This window comes from Mauremys mutica, chromosome 2 (assembly GCF_020497125.1).
Source record: "Mauremys mutica isolate MM-2020 ecotype Southern chromosome 2, ASM2049712v1, whole genome shotgun sequence".
Lineage (NCBI taxonomy): Eukaryota > Metazoa > Chordata > Testudines > Geoemydidae > Mauremys > Mauremys mutica.
The window spans coordinates 45,354,444-45,378,488 of NC_059073.1; the positions used below are offsets into that span (position 1 = coordinate 45,354,444).

General features: G+C 41.5%; 1 protein-coding gene across 2 annotated transcripts in view; it reads left to right on the top strand.

The window, feature by feature from the left end:
• The first annotated feature begins 1,154 nt into the window (after positions 1–1,154).
• The window catches only part of VIRMA (vir like m6A methyltransferase associated), a 43,369-nt gene continuing 20,478 nt past the window's right edge, over positions 1,155–24,045 (top strand). For both annotated transcript variants that reach the window (XM_045007499.1, XM_045007500.1), the window contains exons 1-13: positions 1,155–1,262; positions 8,348–8,463; positions 8,705–8,791; positions 9,671–9,719; positions 11,063–11,231; positions 12,269–12,391; positions 13,137–13,427; positions 15,533–16,682; positions 17,643–18,134; positions 20,844–20,998; positions 22,410–22,492; positions 23,130–23,223; positions 23,358–23,902. In XM_045007499.1, coding sequence (XP_044863434.1) covers positions 1,200–1,262; positions 8,348–8,463; positions 8,705–8,791; positions 9,671–9,719; positions 11,063–11,231; positions 12,269–12,391; positions 13,137–13,427; positions 15,533–16,682; positions 17,643–18,134; positions 20,844–20,998; positions 22,410–22,492; positions 23,130–23,223; positions 23,358–23,902 — 3,417 coding nt within the window. In that variant the 5' untranslated portion in view covers positions 1,155–1,199. The remainder of the gene's footprint in view (positions 1,263–8,347; positions 8,464–8,704; positions 8,792–9,670; positions 9,720–11,062; positions 11,232–12,268; positions 12,392–13,136; positions 13,428–15,532; positions 16,683–17,642; positions 18,135–20,843; positions 20,999–22,409; positions 22,493–23,129; positions 23,224–23,357; positions 23,903–24,045) is intronic.

The window sequence follows — 24,045 nt, forward strand, 5'->3', positions numbered from 1 at the left end:
TGTTATTAGTACCTTCATGTACCATGACCTCCAGCTCTTCCCCAGCACTGCACATAACACTGTCTAGATCAGGGGTTCTCAAACTGGGGGTCAGGAGGGTATTACATGGGGGGGTCATGAGCTGTCAATCGCCACCCTAAACCCCCCTTTGCCTCCAGCATTTATAATGGTGTTGAATATATAAAAAAGTGTTTTTAATTTGTAAGGGGGTGTCACACTCAGAGGCTTCCTATGTGAAAGGGGTCACCAGTACAAAAGTTTGAGAACTACTGGTCTAGATGCGTTGAGGTAGCCACAACCTTTGCACCCAACAGGCAAATCACAATGTGGTTCTCCAAGTCACCACAAACTCAACTAGCTGTATTTCTAATAATCAAGTCCCCAGCTACTATTACCTGTCTCTTAATAACAGGAGTCCCCTTCCTGAGAAAAGAACAGGAGTACTTGTGGCACCTTAAAGACTAACAAATTTATTTTAGCATGAGCTTTCGTGAGCTGCAGCTCACTTCTTCGGATGCATGCTAAAATAAATTTGTTAGTCTTTAAGGTGCCACAAGTACTCCTGTTCTTTTTGCGGATACAGACTAACACGGCTGCTACTCTGCAACCCTTCCTGAGAGGTTTCCTAGTAGAAGACGATACCATGACAACATCTGGAAAGAGAATCCTAAGTAAGGGATCATTCCCCTCTGCTCAGGTTTAATGTTCTCCCTCGCCTTAAATAAACCCTCCTATGAAATTCTATGGTGCTGAACCCAATATAAATGCAGCTGATGGGCCCCCGCCCGCACTACGGGGCTCAGTGCACACAGCCGGTGGAGTGGCACAAACGCAACCAGCACATTTCTCCCGCCACTACAGGTCATGGGCTAGCCGCGCTGTGCCCGCACAAGGAGCTGGCAGCGCGAGCCGCGAGGGGGGCGGGGCTCGCCGCACGAGGCGTTGCTTTTCCGCACCACCTGCTGCCGCGCGCGGGGCCCCCGTCGACACTACACGCCACCTCTCCCGCCAGCGAACGTTCCGTCCCTCCTTTCCGCCACGCGCCCTGCTCCTCACGCTCACTCGGCCCCAACCGCAATAGCGTGCGCATGCGCGCTCCAGGGAGCCCCTCAGGGAGGGGCTGGAGAGCGCAGGCACCGCGAGCCACCCTGGAAGCGCTTGTGTTCACCCGGAAGTGCTTCCGCTGCTACCGAGCAAAGATGGCGGGTGAGACCGCAACGGAGCTGCTGTTTTTAGACACTTTCAAGCACCAGAGCGCGGAGGTACAGCTGCCCTCGAAGAAAGAGAGAGGGAGGCAGAGAGATCCTCCCCTCTCCCCTGGGCCGGGCCGCTCGAGAGCGCGGGGGCTCTGGCTGGGGCTAGGGTTCGGGGGAGAGCGCAGGCGGGGGCGAGCCTCGGGGTGGGCTCTAGAGGGGCAGGGAGAAGGACTGGGAGGGTGACGCTGCCTGTTCCAGATCCGGGTAGGGGGGCCACAATGGCATAAGCGTGCAGGGGAGACACCCCCAGTGCCCTCGTATCACACGGTGAAGCCCCGGCCTGGTCAGATGCTTGATGCATTGTAGCTACAACAGGTGGCTATTCCCTGCCCCCTAAACTTTAGCAAGGGTTGTGTGGCTTGTTGTGCAGGTGACTGGCAGCGCAGAAATGGGGTGGGTGTTAATGAGGAGGTAGCAGAGTAAGAAAATAGGAATTGATAGTGGAGGAAGTTAAAGGGGTGGGCGATGGAGAAAGGGGGAAATGGGAGCGGAATTATAAAAGGGACAGTTTGATAAGGTTATGTGAGTGAGGATGAGGGGAGAAGTCAGGAATAAGAGTGCTGTTCTGGAGCCTATGGTGCATTTCTCCCTTGCAGCAGTTAATGAGGAGAGGGGAATATTCATTTACGCTCATATGTCCTTTGTGTCCCATTGCACAGTAGGTGTAGTGTGGATGTACCAAGCTCCCAGTCTCAGAGGGTAACCCTCCTTGTTGTTGCCACAGAAGCCCAGTGTTGCAAAGATACTTTTGTTGCAGCAGAGAACTTTGTCAGTGATTGTGTCACCTAATGTGTGGGAGAGATGTATCTTTAAGCAAGCATGATGTTAAAAGTGAAATTGTCAGAAGTGGATCTGCAGGAAGTCATTGAGGCCGAGAATTTAACTAGATTCAAAAGAGATTGGACATTTGTATGGCTGTCACCTTGGTCTTAAAATAAAAGTGTTTGGTGTTTTCACGGTGGAAAGGACTAAATAGCAGAGTTCCCCAAGGATCTCTAATGGGACCAGTGCTGTTCAATATATTCATAAATGATCTGGGAAAAGGAGTAAACAGTGAGGTGGTGAGTTTGCAGATGATACAAAATTACTTAGGATGGATAAGTCCAATGCAGACTGTGAAGAGTTAAGAGTGGATCTCACAAAACTAGGTGACTGGGCAACAAAGTGGCAGGGATGGTGTCCCAAGGCTCTGTTTGCCAGAAGCTGGGAATGAGTGATGGGATGAATCACTTGATGATTACCCGTTCTGTTCATTCCCTTTGAAGCACCTGGCATTGACCACTGCCGGGAGACAGGATACTGGGCTAGATGGACCTTTGGTCTGACCCAGTATGGCCGGTCTCATGTCTAGATGAAATTCAGTGTTGATAAATGCAAAGTAATGCATATTGGAAATGTATGTACAAAATGATGGGATCTAAATTAGCTGTTACCACTCAAAGATATCTTGGAGTCACACTTGGAGTGGTATGCTGACATGTTGAATACTGCTTGCAGTTCTTGTTGGCCCATTTAAAAATATATTAGAATTGGAAAAAGTACAGAGAAGGGCAACAAAAATGATTAAGGGTATGGAACAGCTTCCATATGAGGAGAATTAAAAAGACTGGGACGACTAAGGGGGGATATGATAGAAGTTTATAAAATCATGAATGGTGTGGAGAAAGTGAATAAGGAAGTGCTATTTACCCCTTCATGTGACCCCTGGTTCCTGTGTTACCCAACAAAATCAACAGGCAGCAGGTTTCCTCACACAGTGCCCAGTCAGCATGTGGAACTCATTGCCAGGGGACGCGTTGAAGGCCAAAAGTATAAATGGCTTGAAAAACAAATTAAATAAGTTCATGGAGGATAAGTCCATCAATGGCTATTAGCCAGGGAAACAGCATCATGCTCTGTGTCCCTAAACGTCTGATTGCCAGAAGCTGGGACTGGATGACAGGGGATGGATTGCTCATTGAATTTCCCTGTTGTGTTCGTTTCTCCCTGAGGCATCTGGCACAGTCTGCTGTCGAAAGACAGGATACTGCGCTAGATGAACCATTAGTCTGATCCGGTATGGCCATTTTTACATTCTTAATTAATAGTTTTTGGAAGTGATATTAAAACTTGTTTTAGGGATTAAGCCAGTCTCTAATTATAAGAGATCAGGAGGAGACCTAATATGGGGGCAGATTATCCCACGTCTACCTGCTGTGGTTTCTTGCACCTTCCTCTAAAGCATCTGGGACTGGCCACTGTCAGACAAAATCGTGAACTAGATGGAGATCAAGTCTGATCTAGGTGGAGATCAAGTAGCATGGATACGCCACCCACCACATTTTGTCTAATAACATGGACTGTAGTGCAGCCTAGAAACTAGAGTCCTGCACTAGAGTCCTCAGCAGGCTTGCATTGGGGCAGCTAGCTTGTGCTGAAGCCAGTGCCACCCTGACTTCACTACTACTCTTGTTACCCGCCCTAGCCAGATTAAAACTAATGTGGGTATGCCTTCCTGCAGTACAATTATACTTTCATTTGTGGTCTTGACATATCCTTAGACAGGCCCAACGGGCCTGTCTGAGTTATGCTGGAGCTTTTTCTAGCTCCCCAGAATAGCCTAGGATGGGGAAGGCCCAAAGGAGGCTTAAAACCATCTACCCGTTCCCCTTGCATGGCGGCAAATTCTGTACTGCGCCTCTTAGAAGTGCGGCACAGAATCTCATCCTATGTTTTTGGTTGCTCATATGTGTAACTTTAAGCATGCGAGCACTTTTGTTGACTTCAGTAGGAGTGCGCATATGATTAATGTTATGCATGTGCTTAAGTGCTTTGCTGGCTTGGAATCTGAATGAGGGATGTCTCCACAGTATTAGCAGAAATGAAAGGACCAGATGAAAGATGTCTGTGTATTTGTAAAACAAAGCAAAAATCTGTAAAGCAAACAACGTTTGTGATCTACTCTTCTTCATAAATTGTGAGCACTAAGAGCAACATCCCACTCCGTTGTCTTAATCGTGTTCATAGACCCATAGACTTTAAGCTAGAAGGGACTATCATGATCATCTAGTCTGACTTCCTGCACTTTGCAAGCCACGGAATCTCAGCCACCCTCTCCTGTAGCAGGCCCAAAATCTCTGGCTGAGTTATGGAAGTCCTCAAATCTTGATTTAAGACTTCAAGTGACAGAAAATTCACCATTTACTTTAGTTCAACCCAGCAAGTAACCCGTGTCCCAGGCTGCAGAGGAAGGCAAAAAACCCCCAGAGCCTCTGCCAGTCTGATCTGGGAGAAAATTCCTTCCTGACCCCAAATATGGTGATCAGTTAGACTAGGGGTCGGCAATCTATGGCACGCGTGCCAAAGACGGCATGCGAGACGATTTTTAATGGCATGCTGCTGTGTGCTGGGATTGCAGCGTGCCATTAAAAATCCGGCCCAGCCTGCTCTTCTCCGCCCTCTGCTCCCCTCTTCCCCCCCGCGGGGGCAGGGGGAAGAACCTTGGTCCTGCCGGCTCCCCTGCCTCTTCCCGTAGTGTGCTGGGATCCTGCCCCTCCTCTCTGTTGATCAGCTGATGGCCTGTGCGAGGGATGGGGTCGGGAAGGAGCAGAGTCGGCATGCTCGCTGCTCCTGACGGAGGCAGAGAAGAAGCGGGGGCAGGGCCTTGGGGAAGGGGGGGGTGGAATAGGGGCATATCCCCTCCAACCCCCTGCCCTGACCTCCCCGCACACACTTCCCAGCCCTCTGCCCTGAGCCCCCCCCACACACCCAGCCCTCTGCCCTGAGCCCTGACTCCCCCTCACACACCCAGCCCTCTGCCCTGACCCCCTCTCACACCCAGCCCTCTGTCCTGAGCCTTGTGCCCCGCACACACACCAGTCCCCTGCACTGAGCCCTGTACCCCCTTCATACACACCCAGCCCTCTGCTTGACTCCTTCACACCTCCCCCACAACCCCAGCTCTGACTCTGCCCCCCCCACATACCCAGCCCACGCACGCCCTGCCCTGACTCCTGCACCCTCCTCACATGCCCTCTACCCTGACTCTTGCGCCCCCCCCACATACCAGGCCCCCCATGCACCCCCTACATCCTGACTCTTGCACCCCCCACATTCCCACCTCCACCCTGAGCACCAAATGGGAGCTCCTGCACCCCCCACCCCCACATTCCCACCTGCACCCCTCGCACCAAATGGGAGCTGCCCAGGTAAGTGCCCCACACCCAAACCTCTTGTCCCAACCCTGAGACCCCTCCCTCATTCTAGCTCCTGGCCAGACCTTTCACCCCCAGCCCTGTGCTCAGTGCACTCCCACCCTCAGCTTAGTGCAGAGAGAGGAAGAGAATGGGCCAGAACCAGGGAGAAGGTAGGTACCCACTGTATGTGGGCAGGGCCGGGACCCCAGACCGGCAGCGGGCTGTGCGGGTCTGGAAGCCGGGATCCCGGCTGGTAGGAGCCGGTGGATGGAACCCTTGAGCGGGAGTGGGCTGAGCCCAGACCAGCAGCGGGCTGGCGGCATAAGATCAACATTTTAATTTTAAATGAAGCTTCTTAAACATTTTGAAAACCTTGTTTATTTTACAGTACAACAATAGTTTAGTTATATAATATATAGACTTATAGAGAGAGACCTTCTAAAAAACATTAAAATGTATTACTGGCACATGAAACCTTAAATTAAAATGAATAAATGAAGACTCGGCACACCACTTCTGAAAGGTTGCCAACTCCTGAGTTAGACCATGAATATGTGGACAAGACACACCAGCCGGACACCTGGGAAGAATTCTCTGTTGTAATTCAGAACCCATCTCATCTAGTGTCCCACCTCTGGCTGTTGGAGATATTTGCTAATAGCAGTCCTGATTGCCTACAAAAGCATATGGGCCAATCTCATCAGACCATCTCTTCCATAAACTTATCAAGCTCAGTCTTAAAACAAGTTAGGTTTTTTGCCCCCACTACTCCCTTTGGAAGGCTGTTCCAGAACATCACTCCTCCGATGGTTAGAAACCTTCACCTAATTTCAGGCCTAAAGCTTATTGATTTCCAGTTTATGTCCATTTGTTCTTGTTCCAACATTGGCCATTAAGTTAATTAATGCCTTTCCTTCCCTGGAGTTTATTCCTCTGATGTATTTATAGAATGCAGTCCTATCACCCTTCAGCCTTCGTTTTGTCATGCTAAACAAGCCAAACTCCTTAAGTCTCCTCTTGTAAAGTAGATTCTGCATTCCTCTGATCATCTTAGTAGCCCTTCTCTGCCTCTGTTCCAGTTTGAATTCATCTGCTTAAATGTGGGAAACCAGAAATGCACACACTGTTCCAGATTAGGTCTCACCAGTGCCTTGTATTATGGTAACATCACTTCTCTATCTTTACTGGAAGTACCTTTCCTGATTCATCCTAGGACTGCCTTAGCCTTTTTCGCTGCTGTATCTCGTTGGTAGCTCATAATCATCCTGAGATTGACCAGTACACCCAGATCCTTCTCCTCTGTCACGTCTTCAGCTTATAGCAAAAATTCTTATTGTTTGTCCCTAAGTGTGTGACCTGGCACTTTGCACTGTCATCTTAGTGCACCTTTGTATGTTAGTGTGGACTTTGTTAAAACAGCTCATAAAAATCATTCTTGTATCTAAAATAGTTCTTAAAATTTTTTTTAACAATGTGAGCTACCCCTTCCCCATTAATGACACAGTTGTGTTTAGCTGAAAATGTTTGATAAACAGTTTCCAAATACAGTAGTGTCTGCAGTTTAAATAGGGCCCTAGTAGTAAGATGTTTAATTAAATGTTCATAATAATTTAATCCTTGGCTTTTCTGATAAGACTTCCTACAAGGAATTCAATTATAGTGGTGGCTTTGTGCAGTGTGGTTGTTCTCTAGAAACTTGAATGAGGCTATGAATTCATTTCACATCGATTGCTGGAAAGTCAGCAGATACTAATGACCAGAGTTTGATTTGAACAGATGACGTAATAGTGAAAGATTTTGTATGCCATAAGCAGTCTCATGAGCTATCTAGTTTCCCTTTGTTCCTGTTGTCTTAAAAATCTTTTAACTGCAGTTCCACTTTTTAGAATATGTTGATAGGTAGTTAATTTATAGGCCGGCTAGTGGATATATAGTATTAAGCTGTTCTAATGAGAAATGTGATCATGAGCTTCAGGGAAAGTAACTGCTCATGTGTAAGAGACACAATTTAATTCATTGCACATTGTCTGATATTTACGGATAAATATATTTTTCCTATTTTATAAATGTGTCTCATGAGGATATATACAGTTTAGTGAAAGGAGACTTTCAATGATCAGTGTTTGCTGAGGCAGTGTCTTTTACTTTGATAAACTCTGATTATTTTTCAGTTTCTAATACATTGGAAGCCATCACAGCTCAGTTTTTGTTTATATCTTTCTTTGTGCAAACATATCTAAGTCCTGGTGTTTGAATGGCCTGAAAAGTCTCTGCCATCCCTGACTTATATGATGTCAGCAGAAATGTCTAAAGCGTCTGAAAGTTTTCATATGCTGCTGCAGAGGTAGAAAAGTCAGCACTAAATAGTATCTTTGCATAGCTCTCACAAAATTCTGGCTGTAGTCTTTAATATCTCCAACAGTGTTAGCTGCTCTTAAAAAAATAAAATAACCTTCTGATATCTAAAATTAGAACACATTTTATTTCTTCTACAATCATAAACTTGGCAATGTTTAAAGTGGCACTGTCCACTTGAAAATTAGTGAATTTTGAAAGTAGCTTCAGTTCCTCTGTCAATTTTTGTCTTTACTATAATTTTCGAAATGTATCTCCCTCTTGTTGCTGTTTGAAAGGTCCTCACAAATAAAAAGGGAAATAATTCTGTAGGGGAAACAATGAAACTTTCTATACACAAGCTAAGAAATGTACAAACTGGAAAAAAAAAGATTTTTTCAACCCTTTCAATTACATTAATCTTAGGTGTTGTCACAATAAGAAGTTAAAGAAATTATCAGGATTGTCCTTTTTAAGTTTGTGCTTTTTTAAATAGAGGGTACATAAATAAGTTGTCATGTAAAGTAAAAACAATATAGTATTTTTCAAGCTTAATGACTTTTGTTTGCTCTTTGTTTTTAGCAAAGTACCAATATAGATGTAGTTCGTTTTCCATGTGTGGTTTACATAAATGAAGTACGTGTCATTCCTCCAGGAATAAGAGCTCACACAAGTTTGCCTGACAATAGAGCTTATGGGTAAGTCTTAAAATATTCAGATGCCCATTCCTTGCATTTTGTTTGGGACGTGGGAATCAGAGTTAAAAACTGCAATATAGGAAGGTAGCCTGTGCTTATGCATTCACTGAATATGCAATATATATATATTTAATATTTTCTTTCAGGTTTTAAACAATACCATCTTAGAGATTTCAGGTCTTATTTGTTTTGGGTAAGTGAAGCCTGACAGGATTAATTTTTACCTTTGTTCTATCACCAGAGAGACATCCCCACATACATTTCAGTTAGACCTGTTTTTCAACAATGTCAGCAAGCCAAGTGCCCCTGTTTTTGACAGGCTGGGAAGGTAAGAATTTGCGAATTCATGTACTTCATACATTCATGATTTTTTTGCATAGCACTGAATGTTTTTCTGTAGAAGAATGTGCTGCATTTACTGGTGTGTAGAAATGAGAAATTCAGCACAGTATTGTTAAGTCTCCAAAGGAGTTTCTTATTTTTTAAAATAAAGATTTAGGGTCTGATAGTGATTAGTGGACATAATACTTACTTCACTGAGTAGCCCTGTTCTCTGTAATGGGACTACTAAAGCTAATAAGTGTTATGGTTAGTAAAAAGTGTTTCTAGGATTGGGCCCTTACTTGTAAACACCCTTAATAACAAAAGTTCACAATTATTTGTTTGCAAGCATGTTTCTGTTCCCTCCACCATGAACCCACCCTGTTTGTGGATCTGTTTAAGATTTCTGTGAGGGGAGATGGCTCAGCAGAAAAGATAGTACAGCTTTAGAATTTATCTATTCTTGAAAATCTTTGAGACTAGAGGATACATGTACATCCAGGCCTGCCCATCTATGCTTCCATATTTGCCTCTTTCTACTCTTTCCCTAGCATGAACCCTAGTTGCCCCCCTCTTCATTCATTGTGTTAGGGGAGAGAGATCTATACTTAAAGGGTCTGGGTAGAAGATCCCAACCGTGATTTTTTAACTGACAGTATCCCTTTAATGTCAATGTATATTGAAAGTTCTTTGGGCTTTTTACATTCCTAAGTTGATAAACCTAAATATTGTATAGTGTTTTGATACTGGCTTGAAGTCTTGTTCTTTCTTTCACTTAAGGTGAAAATAAGGTATTATTAAAGGGTCATGTACAGAAATGTCCATACTTTATGTGTAAAGGACTTTTGTTAAACATTGAAAAATAAGTTTGTGTTTTGTTTAACAGCCTTGAATATGATGAGAACTCTTCAATTATATTTAGACCCAATGCAAAGGTAATAATTGTACCTATTTATGCTATAATTTCAATGTTTTTCTTCTTCCTGTGTGGCTATTATTTGACTACCATGATGCTGCTATTTAGTGTGCTTAGCACTGTGCAAGCAGTTGTAGGGGAAGACCCTATTCTGGATAGCTCATATTCTAAGCTAGTCCATACAGTTCAATCGTATAATACACTAGGGCAGGGGTCAGCAACCTTTCAGAAGTGGTGTGCTGAGTCTTCATTTATTCACTCTAAATTAAGGTTTTGTGTGCCAGTAATACATTTTAACGTTTTTAGAAGGTCTCTTTCTATAAGTCTATAATATATAACTAAACTATTGTTGTATGTAAAGTAAATAAGGTTTTTAAAATGTTTAAGAAGCTTCATTTAAAAATTAAATTAAAATGCAGAGCCTCCCGGACCAGTGGCCAGCACCTGGGCAGTGTGAGTGCCACTGAAAACCAGCTCGCGTGCTGCCTTCGGCACCTGTGCCATAGGTTGCCTACCCCTGCACTAGAGTCATGATTTTAAAAAGTAGCCTAAAGTTATGTTCCAAGTAAGTGGCTTGATTTTCAAAAGTGTTGATCACTCAACAGCTCCTATTTAGTTCACTAATAACAATGAACTGGGTGATTGCAGCCATCTTGGTGGATGTTCACCTCAGAATTTGACTTGATTGATGAAATGGAAGGGGTTTGAGAACAGGGTTGCTTCATTTTGAGAGAGCCAAACCACTTCATGTCTGGTCTCTGGTCTCAGTCTGCATATTTGGAAAACACTAAATCAAACATCACGCGTATACTACTATGTGAAGAATAAAGAGGGTTTAGCCTTTTTCCTTTCAGATTACTTATTACTAATGCAGAGGCATATCAGTACTGATTTGTTAGAGAAACAAGGTGGGTGAGGTAACATCTTTTATTGGACCAACTTTTGTTGGTGCAAGAGAGAAGCTTTTGAGCTACATAAAGCTCTTATTTAAGTCATTTAATAATTTTTTCACAGTTACAAACCAGAATTGTTATTGATGATTGTAGCCCACATCTGAGCATATCCGTTAGGTTTGTCTGATGCATTCCAGTGCGATCCGCCCCAGTGAATATTTTAATATACTGGATTTAGTGGCTTTGACAGTGTGTTATAATGAATTCTTTTTGTTGTAAAATTATTCATGTGGTATAATCAATATGTTAATATTTCAAAACCTTGAAGAGATATAAAATATATTAATCTGCAGTTTTTCTTGTGTGTATTTTAAGCATATACCGATACAGAACTAATAATTTAAAATTAAGTAAAGAGCCTCAAATTCACTTTGAGTTTTTTAAAGATGCTTTTTCTTTTACAAACTAGGTCAACACGGATGGATTGGTCCTAAGAGGCTGGTACAACTGTCTGACATTAGCAATATATGGATCAGTTGATAGGGTAATAAGTCATGACAGAGATTCTCCTCCACCCCCTCCACCACCACCTCCTCCTCCCCAGCAACAACCAGGTTTGAAAAGAAACCCAAAACATGGTAAGTATGTCAGAATCATCTGAAGTAGGACAGCAAAAGTTTTTTCATTAAAATTAATTATCCTAGCGGCTAAAGGGTAATCTTCATATTCTGAGATTTCATTGGACTTAATTATCCAGCTGTAAATTTTTGTCTCTTTCCATGTTATCTCTTTGTAGGTTTTATATAGAATATTTCTTAATAAGTTCCTCTTCTTTTTCTAATGCTTTTAGTGAGAGCAAGTGACTTTGATTAACACAAGGTACTTGATGAAAGGGTGCAGCTGAAGACGTAAATTAATTTGTGTTTCCCATGAGCTAAACTTTAAGTAAAAGTGTTGGTGACTAAAATCACTGCTTCCAAAACTGAGAGTTAATGAACAAAGCAGTAGTTAAAGGACACGAAGGAAAGCCTTTTACTTAGCCTTCTGTTTGTGACTCTCAGGTTGCTAAAAAGCGACTGTGATCATACCAGAAGTAGAGTGGCCCTGTGCAGCAGTCACGAACAGGTTTCCATTTCTGCCTCAGTAATGGTTTCAGAATTAGGGAGAGAACTGCACTGTTCAGATCTTTAATCATTTTACTGTAGAAATATAACTATTGTATTATAAACATTCAGCTTCAGATTAAAATTTGATTTTAAATAATTTTAACTAGTCATGGTAGATTTATAGTATTACTAGACACGTTGAAAGCAAATAATCAAGTGGCTAAGTAAATACAAATCTTCACTGTAACTTATGATTTAAAAAAAACTCTAAAATGAATCTTGAACGCAGTGTTTCTGTAAGAAATGTCTTTGTTCATAAGCAGTGGCTTCTGTTAGTTTTTAATTCACCCGGTGGCTTTAAATCTTTTTGGGTGATTCAGCAAGGGTGGTTTCAGCATGAGAGCACCTTCCAGTGAACATTTCCCCTAGATGTTGCATGATGAAGGTGCATATGCTACATGAGGGGTGCTTCCTAATCAAGGTTGGCACCTACATTGTAAAATGTGCTACATTTTCCATCTTTCTCCCCTAAAATAAATTTTTTTGTTTTTCGAAAAACAAAAATATAGTTGATGGGGAGAAAGAAGATCAGTTCAATGGGAGCCCTCCAAGACCACAGCCCAGGGGACCAAGGACTCCTCCAGGCCCTCCACCTCCTGATGATGATGAAGATGAGCCCATGCCTGTGACAGGTATAGCTAATATAGATTCTTATTCTCTGTCTACTGCACAGCAGTGGATAATGAGGGGAAAAAGGCCTACCATGTTACCTAGTGGTAGGTGAGCTTTCTGCTCTCATTGATGTTGACAGATTCATTGCGGGGGAAGGGATAGCTCAGTGGTTTGAACATTGGCCTGCTAAACCCAGGGTTGTGAGTTCAATCCTTGAGGGGGCCGTTTAGGGATCTGGGGCAAAAATCTGTCTGGGGATTGGTCCTGCTTTGAGCAGGGGGTTGGACTAGATGACCTCCTGAGGTCCCTTCCAATCCTGATATTCTATGATTCTATGCTCTTTAGGAAAAGCAATGCAGGTGTAGGATTGGTAGGAGAACCCCTTGTTCTGATGTACCATTTTCAATAACTATATTCAGTGTAAACATTTGAAACATTAAATATAGACCCGTGTAGTGCCTGATCCTGCACTCTATATCCCATGCAAAATTTCCATGGACTTCAGTGAATTTTTTTCCTGCATAAGGACTACAGAATCAAAGTACAGTAGTAGTCTATACATTTTTACTATGGATTAAAAGTGCATAGAACTGTTTATGTAAATACAATTGTAATAAGATAAATAATTGTAGTGAATGTTAAGTAAAAGCATTTGAATGCTTTTTGAAATTTTTTTTTTTAATTTCACTCTTCACACCACAAAACCTGTAAACATTGTTAACTACTGGGTTTAGTAATAATGAGATTTATCCCTTACTTTTTCAGTGGCTGGGGAAAAGGAAGATGATGTTGATCATAGGGAGGACTACTTTGAGCCAATTTCTCCTGATCGAACATCCGTTCACCAAGAAGGCCAGTACTCTGATGAAGGGGAGGTAGAGGAGGAGCAGCCAGAAGAAGGGGAGGATGAGGAGGAAGATGTGGATGTTGAGGAAGATGAGGAAGAGGACGAGGAGGATGGCCATACAGTAGAGAGTATTCCTGAGGAAGAAGACGAGGAGGAGGAGGAGGAGGAAGATGAAGAAGAGGAAGGTGAGGAGGAGGAAGAGGGTGAAGGTGAGTAATATACACAAATAGAAATGACTGATATTATAGAATTTTTTGAGGGAGTGGAGTCAAAAGATTAAAGCAGATGACTCGGAGTGAGTAGATCTGATTCTTATCCTAGGCTCTATCACTGCTTTGATTGTGTGACATTTGGGCAAGTCACTTAGCTTGTCTTTTTCTCAATTTGTAAAGAACGTGGAAGAAAGGCCCTATAAATGTAAATTATTATTTATTAATAAAAAATCCGATTCTTCTATCTCAGTAACTGTGAAGGTGTATGTGTGCTTTACCTATACTATCTTGCACCTTTTACTTGATAAATAACCAAATTAATTCAATGAACAAGTAAGTTTCAAAATAGCTGGTATTAAACCCTGTGCTATGACAACTCAATAATCTTTATTTTCTTAAAATATAACCCGCCCAATATTCCCTGAAAAACAAATAAAACCTGCCCAAACTCCACTGCCCATGACTGATACCACAGTAACAAACTTTTATAATTACATGATGGAGGATTGAATATTTTGGAAAGGAATTAGACTGAATTTTCAAGGATATGTGAAAATATATGGAAAGGAAAAGGGAAGGTTGATATTCACCAATGCCCAAGAAGCCCCTTGTGTTCTCAGGAAAGTGACCAATTAATATATGCCTATCTGACCCAAAATAATCCATGCTTCTCAGCCTTGAAAATTGTTTAACCACTTCACTGATGCCTAACTTGCCACGTGTGTGGAGCAAGACACCCTTCCATTGCTGCTCCATGGACCTGCTCTGGTTTGTTCCATTGTGCCAACATTCCAATAGAATGTCAGCATTTCAAAGAGTACAAAGGAATTCTGTTGGCTCATAGGGACTCCAGCAGAGAAGAGCAGCCAAGCAATGAACATTAAGAAGGAAGAGATAACTAGATTTATGGAAAGATTTTTTTAAGCCTGAATAAAATTATCAGGGAGAGACTTTTAGCAGCTGTTCAGCTTATTGTATCAGCCTTTCATAATCAGAGATGTTTAAAAGAGTAATTATGATATATGCTGCTGCTGTTACATAATGTTGTCTAGAATTATCATTTTATGATTGGATTTCTCACTCTAGTAAACAGGCTCTTTGCTTCCTTCTTCATGGATGTGCTACAGCCATGCTGTGACAAAGAGTAGTCTACTAATTTTGACTTCCAAGTATAGTAATAGAAAGAAATCTTTCAGTGTTTTGGATATTTTATATTTTCCAAATAGAAATTTGTATATTACTTTTGTACACTGCTACCCCGCTATAACGTGACCCAATATAACACGGGTTCGCATATAGCGCGGTAGCAGCGGGGCTCCGGCGGCGCTTTAAAGGGTCCAGGGCTCCGGCTGCTGCGGGGAGCCCAGGGCCCTTTAAATCACCGCTGGAGCCCTGCCGCTGCTACCCCAGGGCTGCAGCAGTGGGGCTTGGGCAGCGCTTTAAAGGGTTCGGGGCTCTGGCTGCTGCGGGGAGTCCCAGGCCCTTTAAGTCAGCGCCGGAGCCCTGCTGCCGCTACCCTGGGGCTGCGGCAGCGGGGCTCGGGCAGTGCTTTAAAGGGTCCGGGGCTCCGGCTGCTGCGGGGAGCCCTGGGCCCTTTAAGTCACCGGTGGAGCCCTGCTGCTGCTACTGTAGCAGCGGGGCTGGGCTGGCGATTTAAAGGGCCCGGCTCCCTGCAGTGGCCGGAGCCCAGAGCTCTTTAAATTACCGCTGGAGCCCTGCCGCTGCTACCCCGGAGCTGCGGAAGCAGGGCTCGCCGGCGATTTAAAGGGCCCAGGGCTGCTGCGGGGAGCCCCAGACCCTTTAAATCACTGCTGGAGCCCTGCTGCCGCTACGCTGGGGCTGCGGCAGCGGGACTCCACCGGTGATTTAAAGGGCCTGGGGCTCCCTGCGGCCGGAGCCCCGGGCTCTTTAAATCACCGCTGCAGCCCTGCCACTGCTACCCCAATATAACGGCGTTTAACTTATAACGCGGTAGGGATTTTGGGCTCCCCACGACTGTGTTATATCAGGGTAGCGGTGTACATTGAGTAGTTCTCTGAAGTTCATAAACTGGGCTTGATGTAACTGATTTATTTATTAAATTAAACTTAACTCTTTTGCAGGTGATGATGGCTATGAGCAGATTTCAAGTGATGAAGATGGAATTGCTGATCTGGAACGTGAAACATTTAAGTATCCAAGCTTTGATATTGAATATACTCCTGAGGATCTAGCCTCAGTGCCACCTGTGACATATGAGCCTTATGAAAGAGAGCTTGGACCTCTTTTGTACTTTAATTGTCCTTACAAGACCATATTTGAGGTTGAAGTTGGTAAGATAAAGGATCAAGATCCAGACAAGGAAAATTCAGGGGCAGTAGAAGCCTCAGTTAAGCTAACTGAACTCCTGGAATTATATCAGGAAGAAAGGGGTGCAAAGTGGGTCACAGCTTTAGAAGAAATTCCAAATTTAATAACAAAAGGACTAAGCTACCTGGAAGTGAAGAACACAACACAGGACTATATTACCCAATTAGTAGATTGGACAATGCAGGCTTTAAACTTGCAGGTAGCTCTCAGGCAGCCTATTGCTTTGAATGTCCGACAGCTTAAAGCTGGAACAAAATTGGTGTCATCGCTAGCAGAATGTGGGACTCAAGGAATCATGGGACTCTTGCATTCAGGAGTTATTAATGCATTATTTGAATTGTTATTTGCAGATCATGTTTCATCTTCCCTTAAACTTAATGCTTTTAAAGCTTTGGATAGTGTTATCAGCATGACTGAGGGAATGGAAATGTTTTTAAGAGGTGGGTTAGAGATACACGAAAAAAGTGGTTATCAGAAACTCTTGGAGCTCATACTATTAGATCAGACTGTGAGAGTAGTCACTGCAGGTTCTGCAATTCTGCAGAAATGCCATTTCTATGAGATTCTGTCAGACATTAAAAAGCTTGGTGACCAGTTAGCGGAGAATACTCCTCCCCTTCCTAATCATATGGAGTCTGAGCAGGAACCAGACCTTGGACTTGAGAGAACCAACCCAGAATATGAAAATGATGTGGAGGCACCTATGGATATGGATCATCTTTTGGAATCTTCTAATATCAGTGAAGGAGAAGTAGAAAAACTTATTAGCCTCTTAGATGAAATCTTTCATTTGATGGAGACTGCACCACATACAATGATTCAGCCACCAGTAAAATCTTTTCCAACAATGGCACGCATTACAGGACCTCCAGAAAGGGATGATCCGTATCCTGTCCTTTTCAGGTAAGACAGCAGTGGTTCACTTTCGATACCAGCTTTGGGTACCAGAACTGGGTTCTTTTTTCAGTTTGGTACCTATGCATGTTTTATGAACTACATACGCAATAGAGTAAAGCAATGACTAACATTACGCTAGATTTTTCACTTTGCTAATATAGCTTTAGTGGAGGCTTACCTATTGCTTTAATAAGCTTTTGGGAGGACTGGATGGCTTATGGGATTGCAATTATGTTGTTGTTTCCAGTTCAGCCTATGTTAATACTAACCCAAAGTTGTTACCGTCTTACTATTTATTAGTCGTATTATGGTAGCACCTACGAGCCCCATTTGTGGATCAGGGTCCACTGTGCAAGGTACTGTACAAACATTTAACAAAAAGACAATCCCTTCCCCAGAAGAGCTTGCACTTGATGGTCTGAGACTAGTTCCTGCTGTGGACAAGCATCCGTATCACAAAATCCTTCACTGTCAGTATTGGCAGCTGCAGCAAAGTGACCAAGGACTGAATGGGCAGGGCGTCTGTATATTGCAAAAGATGCCTTTTAAAGCCCATCTCTATGTACAAAAAAACCCCAAGATGGAATCCTAAAGAAGTTGTTGTGTTTTGTCTTTTTTTAAAGAGAAATTAAGTTCAAGAACTAGCAGTATTAAAAAGTTAAGGTTGAGGATTCAAGTCCTAAAAATTTAGACTATTCCAAAAATTAAAGTTTTTGCTCATTGGTGGTGGTGTTCAATGTGTGATTTTATTGTGTACAATATTTATTTCAATGGGGATTTACTCCTCATTACATAGTTACAATAATTACATTGTGGAAAAAAGGCTCAGAATTCTGCTACTTAATCATGAAGTATGGTTAATATATGGTTTCTCATAATATACAAAAGAATAAATTCTGGTGGTCCAACGTTCTATGTATCCAGATCATCATATGTTACAGATACTTCTGTTTTACCTTTCTGCAGATACCTTCATAGTCACCATTTCTTGGAATCTATCACCTTGCTACTATCCATTCCAATAACAAGTGCTCATCCTGGTGTGCTTCAGGCTGTCAGAGATGTGTTGAAGTTCCTGGGACAGTCACAAAAAGGTCTCCTCTTCTTCCTGTCTGAGTATGAAGCAACAAACCTGTTGATTAGGGCGCTGTGTCAGTTTTCTGATCCAGATCAAGAAGAAGGTCTCCAATCAGATGGTGCCAGTGATGATGCATTTGCCTTGTGGCTCCTGCATTCAACACAGACATTGCAGTATATTTCAGAATTATTCTGCCATTTTCAGCGGTGCACAGCCAGTGAGGAAACTGACCATTCGGACCTCTTGGGAACACTTCATAACCTTTACCTGATTACTTTTAACCCTGTTGGAAGATCTGCTGTAGCTCATGTGTTCAGCCTTGAGAAGAACCTCCAAAGTCTTATTACTTTAATGGAATACTATTCCAAAGAAGCTTTAGGGTAATTGTATATTTGTGTTTACTCCTTATTTGCATATACTAGCTGTCCCCTTTGTAAAGAAGTAGATGGCGTGGAAGACAACAAAAGAAAATCTTACGCTTTGATAGTTTTGCAGAATCACCATTGATTCAAAATAGAATTACAGCATAGAAATTGCAGACATCTTTTGTAATCAAATATCTGTTAGCATAGAAACTATATAGGTCCTCAAGAAAAATGTTTAGTTGTTTCACTGTTGGTCAGTTTTTAAAGAAAATTACGAAATATTAAGCAGTGTTTTATCCAAGCTTACTGTTTGCTTGTGAAACCAGGTATAGAATCGTAGGGTTAGAAGGGACAGCAAGGGTCATCTAGTCTAATCCTCTGTGAAGATGCAGGATTTGTTGTGTCTAAACCATTCAAGACAGGTGGCTATCCAGTTCCTTTAGAAAACCTCCAGTGAAGGAGCTTCCACAACCTCCCTAAGCAGTCTGTTTCCTTCTCCTACTGTCCTTGCAGTTAGGAATTTTTTCCCTGAGATTTAATCTAAATCTGTTATGCTGTAGTTTGAACCCACTGCTTCTTGTCTTGCCTTCTGTGGCAAGAGAGAAAAACTTTTCTCCATCTTTTTATTTTTTTTTTATGGCAGCCTTTCAAGTATTTGAAGACTGTTTTTTTGTTCCCCCTTAATCTTTTCCAAACTAAACATCTCCCTCCCCCCGATTTCTGAAATCATGAAATTTACAATTTTAAAAACCCTATGACCATGAAATTGACCAAAATGGACTGTGAATTTGGTAGGGCCCTACTCACATGGCTTGCATTCCATCCCTTTGATCATCTTTGTCGCTCATCTCTGGATCCTTTCCAGTTTCTCTACAACCTCTCTATACATTGGTGACCAAAAGTGACCAGCTGAGGCTTATCCAGTGCCGAGTGGTACTATCCGCTCCCGTGACTTGCATGTTATGCCTCCGTTAATGCAACCTAAAATTGCCCCCCTCCCTGAAACAGCATTGCATCGCTGACTCATGTTGAGGTTGTGATCCACCACAACTCCCAGATCCTTCTCAATGGTGCTGCCACCAAGCCAGTTATCCCCTGTTTTGCATTTGTGCATTTGGTTGTTCTTCCCTTAGTGTTGCACATTACATTTGTCTTCGTTAAATTTCATTGTGTTGTCTATAGCCCAGTTCTCCAATTTATCTGAATTTTCTCTCTATCCTCCAAAGTGTTGGCAACCCCCATTGCTTTCTGTCATCTGCAGATTTGATCAGTATGCTCTCTATTCCTACATTCAGGTAATTAATAAATATGTTAAATGAGACTGGACCCAGAACAGATCCCCGTGGAACCCCACTTGAGACCTCCCTCCATCCCACATCATTCCATTAATAGTTACTTTTTGTTTGCAGTTGTGTTTTATCCAATTATATGTATCCGCTTAATGGTAGTTCCACCTAGCGCACATTTCTTCAGTTTTACTTATCAGAATGTCATGTAGAACTGTGTCAAAAGCATTGCTGAAGTCCAGGTATATTATGTTCACCACATTCCTCCTATCCACCAAACCAGTTACTTTGTCAAAGAAGGAAATCAAGCTGGTTTGGCATGATTTGTTCTTAGTAAATCCATGCTGGCTGCTAGTGGTCACCCCTTCATTCTCCTGGTATTCACATATTGAATGTTTTAAACATTTCTCTTAGCTTCCCAGGAATCAAAGTCAGGCTGTTCCCCGACTCTTCCTTTCCCCCCCTTTTTAAAGATGAGCACTACGTTAGCCCTTTTCCAGCCTTCTGGGACCTCTCCTGACATCCATGAGTTTAAATATTATTGCCAGTGGCTCCGAGATTTCTTCAGCTGATTGCTTCAGTACCCTCGGGTGAATAGCATCTGGCCCCACTGATTTGAATTCATTCAGATTGGTCAGAAGGTCTCTGAAATGTTCTTTACTTTTCCCCTGTATTGTCTGTGGTAATTTCACTAGTTGTCTGATCACGTTATTTTTTGTGAGAAGACTGAAACAAAGTAGACATTGAGCAGCTCTGCTTTCCTATCATCTTCTGTTACCAGTTCTCCTTCTCCATTGAGCAGTGGACCCACACCATCCTTGGTCTTTCTTTTTTGTCTGACGTATTTGAAGAACTCTTTTTTGTTGTGTCTAACATTTCTTGCCAGCTGAAACTCATTCTTTGCCGTGGCTTTCTGATTGGGGACTATACAGTACAAGAGATGATTTTTTTTTTCCACATTACAAGTTTCCCCAAAACTTGAAAATGTTGTCACTATGTTTTTCTGGAGAGACTTATGACTTGAGGAGCAGATTTATTTATTCCTTTCTTGAATAGCACTGGTGAAGCAGCGTAAGAAAATATACTCTCTGCTTGCTTGAATATAGCCAATGCTATCCATTTCCCTTTTTTTGAGTACTGAAGTTTCAAAAGGGGAAACATAAGAAATGTCTAAACTATATAAGTAGCAATTACTGTAAAAAACCCAAACTGACCAGATATTAATTATATTTTGAACTCTTGTCAATTGTTTTAGTTTTCAAAAACTACTATAAAGAGAGTGATTTTTATTCCACAGTATAAAAATTCTGTAGGTGAACTTGTAATGAAGATAGAGTTCTGCAGGCAGATTCATAAAGGCTCAGGAGTGAAAAAATTTATCAAGTATCCAGTGTGCTAGCCTAGAATTTAAGAGGAAAATCCTGTATCCTTCTTTCAGTGATTCCAAGTCCAAGAAGTCGGTAGCGTATAATTATGCATGCATACTTGTTTTGCTGGTGGTTCAGTCTTCCAGTGATGTCCAAATGCTGGAACAGTACTCAGCGCCTTTATTGAAGCTTTGTAAGGCAGATGAAAATAACACCAAATTGCAAGGTACAGTATGTGTTATTATCAAGTGAATTGTTCGGAATGTATAGAAATTTTTTTTGTATGTTGGTAATTAGTACTTCATGATCATCTGGTTTTGATAATGGGTATAATGAAATTCCCTTTTTAGCTGTGTATGATTAGGCTGAGTCATTGAAAAGATGTATAATTTTTTCTGTTATACTAATATGAGTTCTTCAACTTGAATACTTTCCAAGTTTATATTTTATGTAATATTCATTACCAAGAATATCAGATAATTGCAGGAAATTTGCACTCTTTGTTGGAAATAATTAGGAAGGGAAGATTTAGCAAAAATAGGGAGTCAGTGGCTGATTCTTACTTTGGCTGTTTTTTTTAATTTTTCTCCCACCAGCCCAGAACTCTGGGCCCCCTCCAAACATTAAAATGCACTACTAGAAACAAAAAATTTTCAATACAAAACTTTCAGTTAATCAGTTTTTCCAATTACCAGCCTTTTGCCCAAGAGGGATGCCACTCTACCCAGTCACATCATGAAATCCTACATAAACCATTCTTCAGCTTCCAGCTGTTCCACCTGTGAACCCCCAAACTGGCAGGTTGACAAGTCTAGGTTGTTGTGGACCAAGGAGGGGAGTGAACACCATAGTTGAGGAACTTTGATGGAGAACGCCCTGTGGCTGGGGATGGGGTTCAGTTGGGCATTTAAGGAGCAGGAGATTTTGATTTGGTTTGTAATTACCTATTTTATGTGCCTCTCTGCGTGAGAGGAATGTGCTGCTTTTTTGGTTCTGAATGGCTTTGGCATTGTGTTTTTTAAAGGGAATTAGGGCCCCTAGAGTCCATGAGAGATTTTCTTTAGGTGTGTGTATTTAATTTAAAATAAATAAGAAAAAAATTTATAATTTAGTTTTACATGCAAAGTGATGTTTACAAATTGTTTACGTGTATGAGTAGGAGTAATGAAAATAGGGACAGAAGTGTTTCTGACAGATAACAACATGTTGATATTGTTTCTAGAAGAAATCTCTTCACAAGGGACTTCCCCCAAAAAATTACTAGAAAGGGAAAATGCCTTGCCAATCTAGCAGTGTTCCAGTTGTTCACTTTCATTCCATTTAGAAGGTGATTATCCATAAGATGGTCATATGCCAAAAAATCATTTCAGCACCAAACTTGCATGAGCTGAATATGACAGCATTCAAATCAGATGTATGTCCTGCCTTAATGTGATTTTTTTTCTTCCTCATGTTAATGCAGATCATTAAAATCCTTTCTGTTTATAATTCATACAATGGCTGATACCTATCAAATTTTCATCTAAGTGCATAGCATAGTCTGTATCAATTAAATTATTCTTAAAGCATGGATTTATAAAACAAATACAATTCTAGTTTGACTTTTCTGTTCACCAAAATATTATCTTGTTTTTTAGAGCTCTGCAAGTGGCTTGAACCTTTGAAAAATCTTAGATTTGAAATTAATTGTATCCCAAATCTCATTGAATATATTAAACAGGTTAGTAAAATTTTTGATACAGATGTTACTTTGTTTGAGAATGTGACATTAGAAGCTTTTGCCCATGCAATCAATTTGTCCTTCCATTCTTGATGTCTCAGTCCAACATTTGAAAAGTCTGTGACTTCCATAGCAGATTGTGATGCCATTGAAATAGAAGGAAGGAGTAGGCTGATTTTTGTAAGAGGAAGCAGTCTTAAAAGTTGCTAACAACCTGGCAGTTATCTGTGATGGAAGATGACATATGGAATTTAGTGCGACAGTTTGAAGTGTTTTCCTAAAGTATTGTATGTTTGTAAATTTTGACAGGGCTTTTTCTGCAACTGAAGAGCATCAGTACTTGGTAATTTCAGTCATGCCCATGAGTAGAACATAGACAGAGTGAACCAGGTTTTTGAAGAGTTGGAAAAATGAATGTCAATAAGATCCAGCTTTCTTTAATGATCCATATCAGTTAGTTCAGACTCTTCTGTCTTTATAACAAAAAATCTCTTTAATTTTTTTTGTATATATTGTGATGCCTAAATAGTCTTCTGACATGATGTAGACTAGTAAAATAGGTTAGTATAATGTATCAAGCATATCTTTGTTGAAAATTAGTCCCTTGTAACATATGTTCTTTATTCTTTTTTAATAGAATATTGATAGTTTGATGACCCAGGAAGGAGTTGGTCTTCTTACTGCACTCCGTGTTCTTTGTCATGTTGCATGCCCGCCACCTCCTGTTGAAGGTATATTACTGATACAGAAAAAACAGTCTTCTGAGTATTTGTTATTTAATCACACCTGATAAAGACTGATTTAAATATAATTGATATGAGATGTGTGAAAGTTAATTCCTCGTTCCTCCTCCGCCCCTTTACAGGTCAACAGAAGGATCTTAAATGGAACCTTGCAGTTATTCAGCTCTTTTCTGCTGAAGGAATGGACACCTTCATTCGGGTTCTGCAAAAGTTGAACAGTATTCTTATTCAGCCTTGGAGGCTCCATGTCAACATGGGAACCACACTTCATAGAGTTACTACCATTTCCATGGCGCGATGTACACTTAATCTCCTTAAAACCATGTTAACTGAGCTCCTGAGGGGTGGATCTTTTGAATTTAAAGACATGCGTGTTCCTTCAGCACTTGTTTCTTTACATATGCTTCTGTGTTCTATCCCTCTCTCAGGCCGTTTAGATAGTGATGAACAAAAAATTCAGAATGACATTATTGATATTTTATTGACCTTTACCCAGGGAGTTAATGAAAAACTGACAATTTCAGAAGAAACTTTGGCCAATAATACTTGGTCTTTAATGTTAAAGGAGGTCCTCTCTTCAATTTTACGAATTCCTGAAGGATTTTTCTCTGGACTTATACTGCTTTCAGAATTGCTGCCTCTTCCATTGCCCATGCAAACAACTCAGGTATGATTTTAATTAAATTAGCAATTTAATAAATAACTTCTGTATTTCCTTTAAAGATCATGTTCTTGTTGAGGAAAAGACCAAGGTGAATAAAAGGGTTGATTGAGACTTATAAAAAGGGATTTGTAATCAAATAGGTTGTT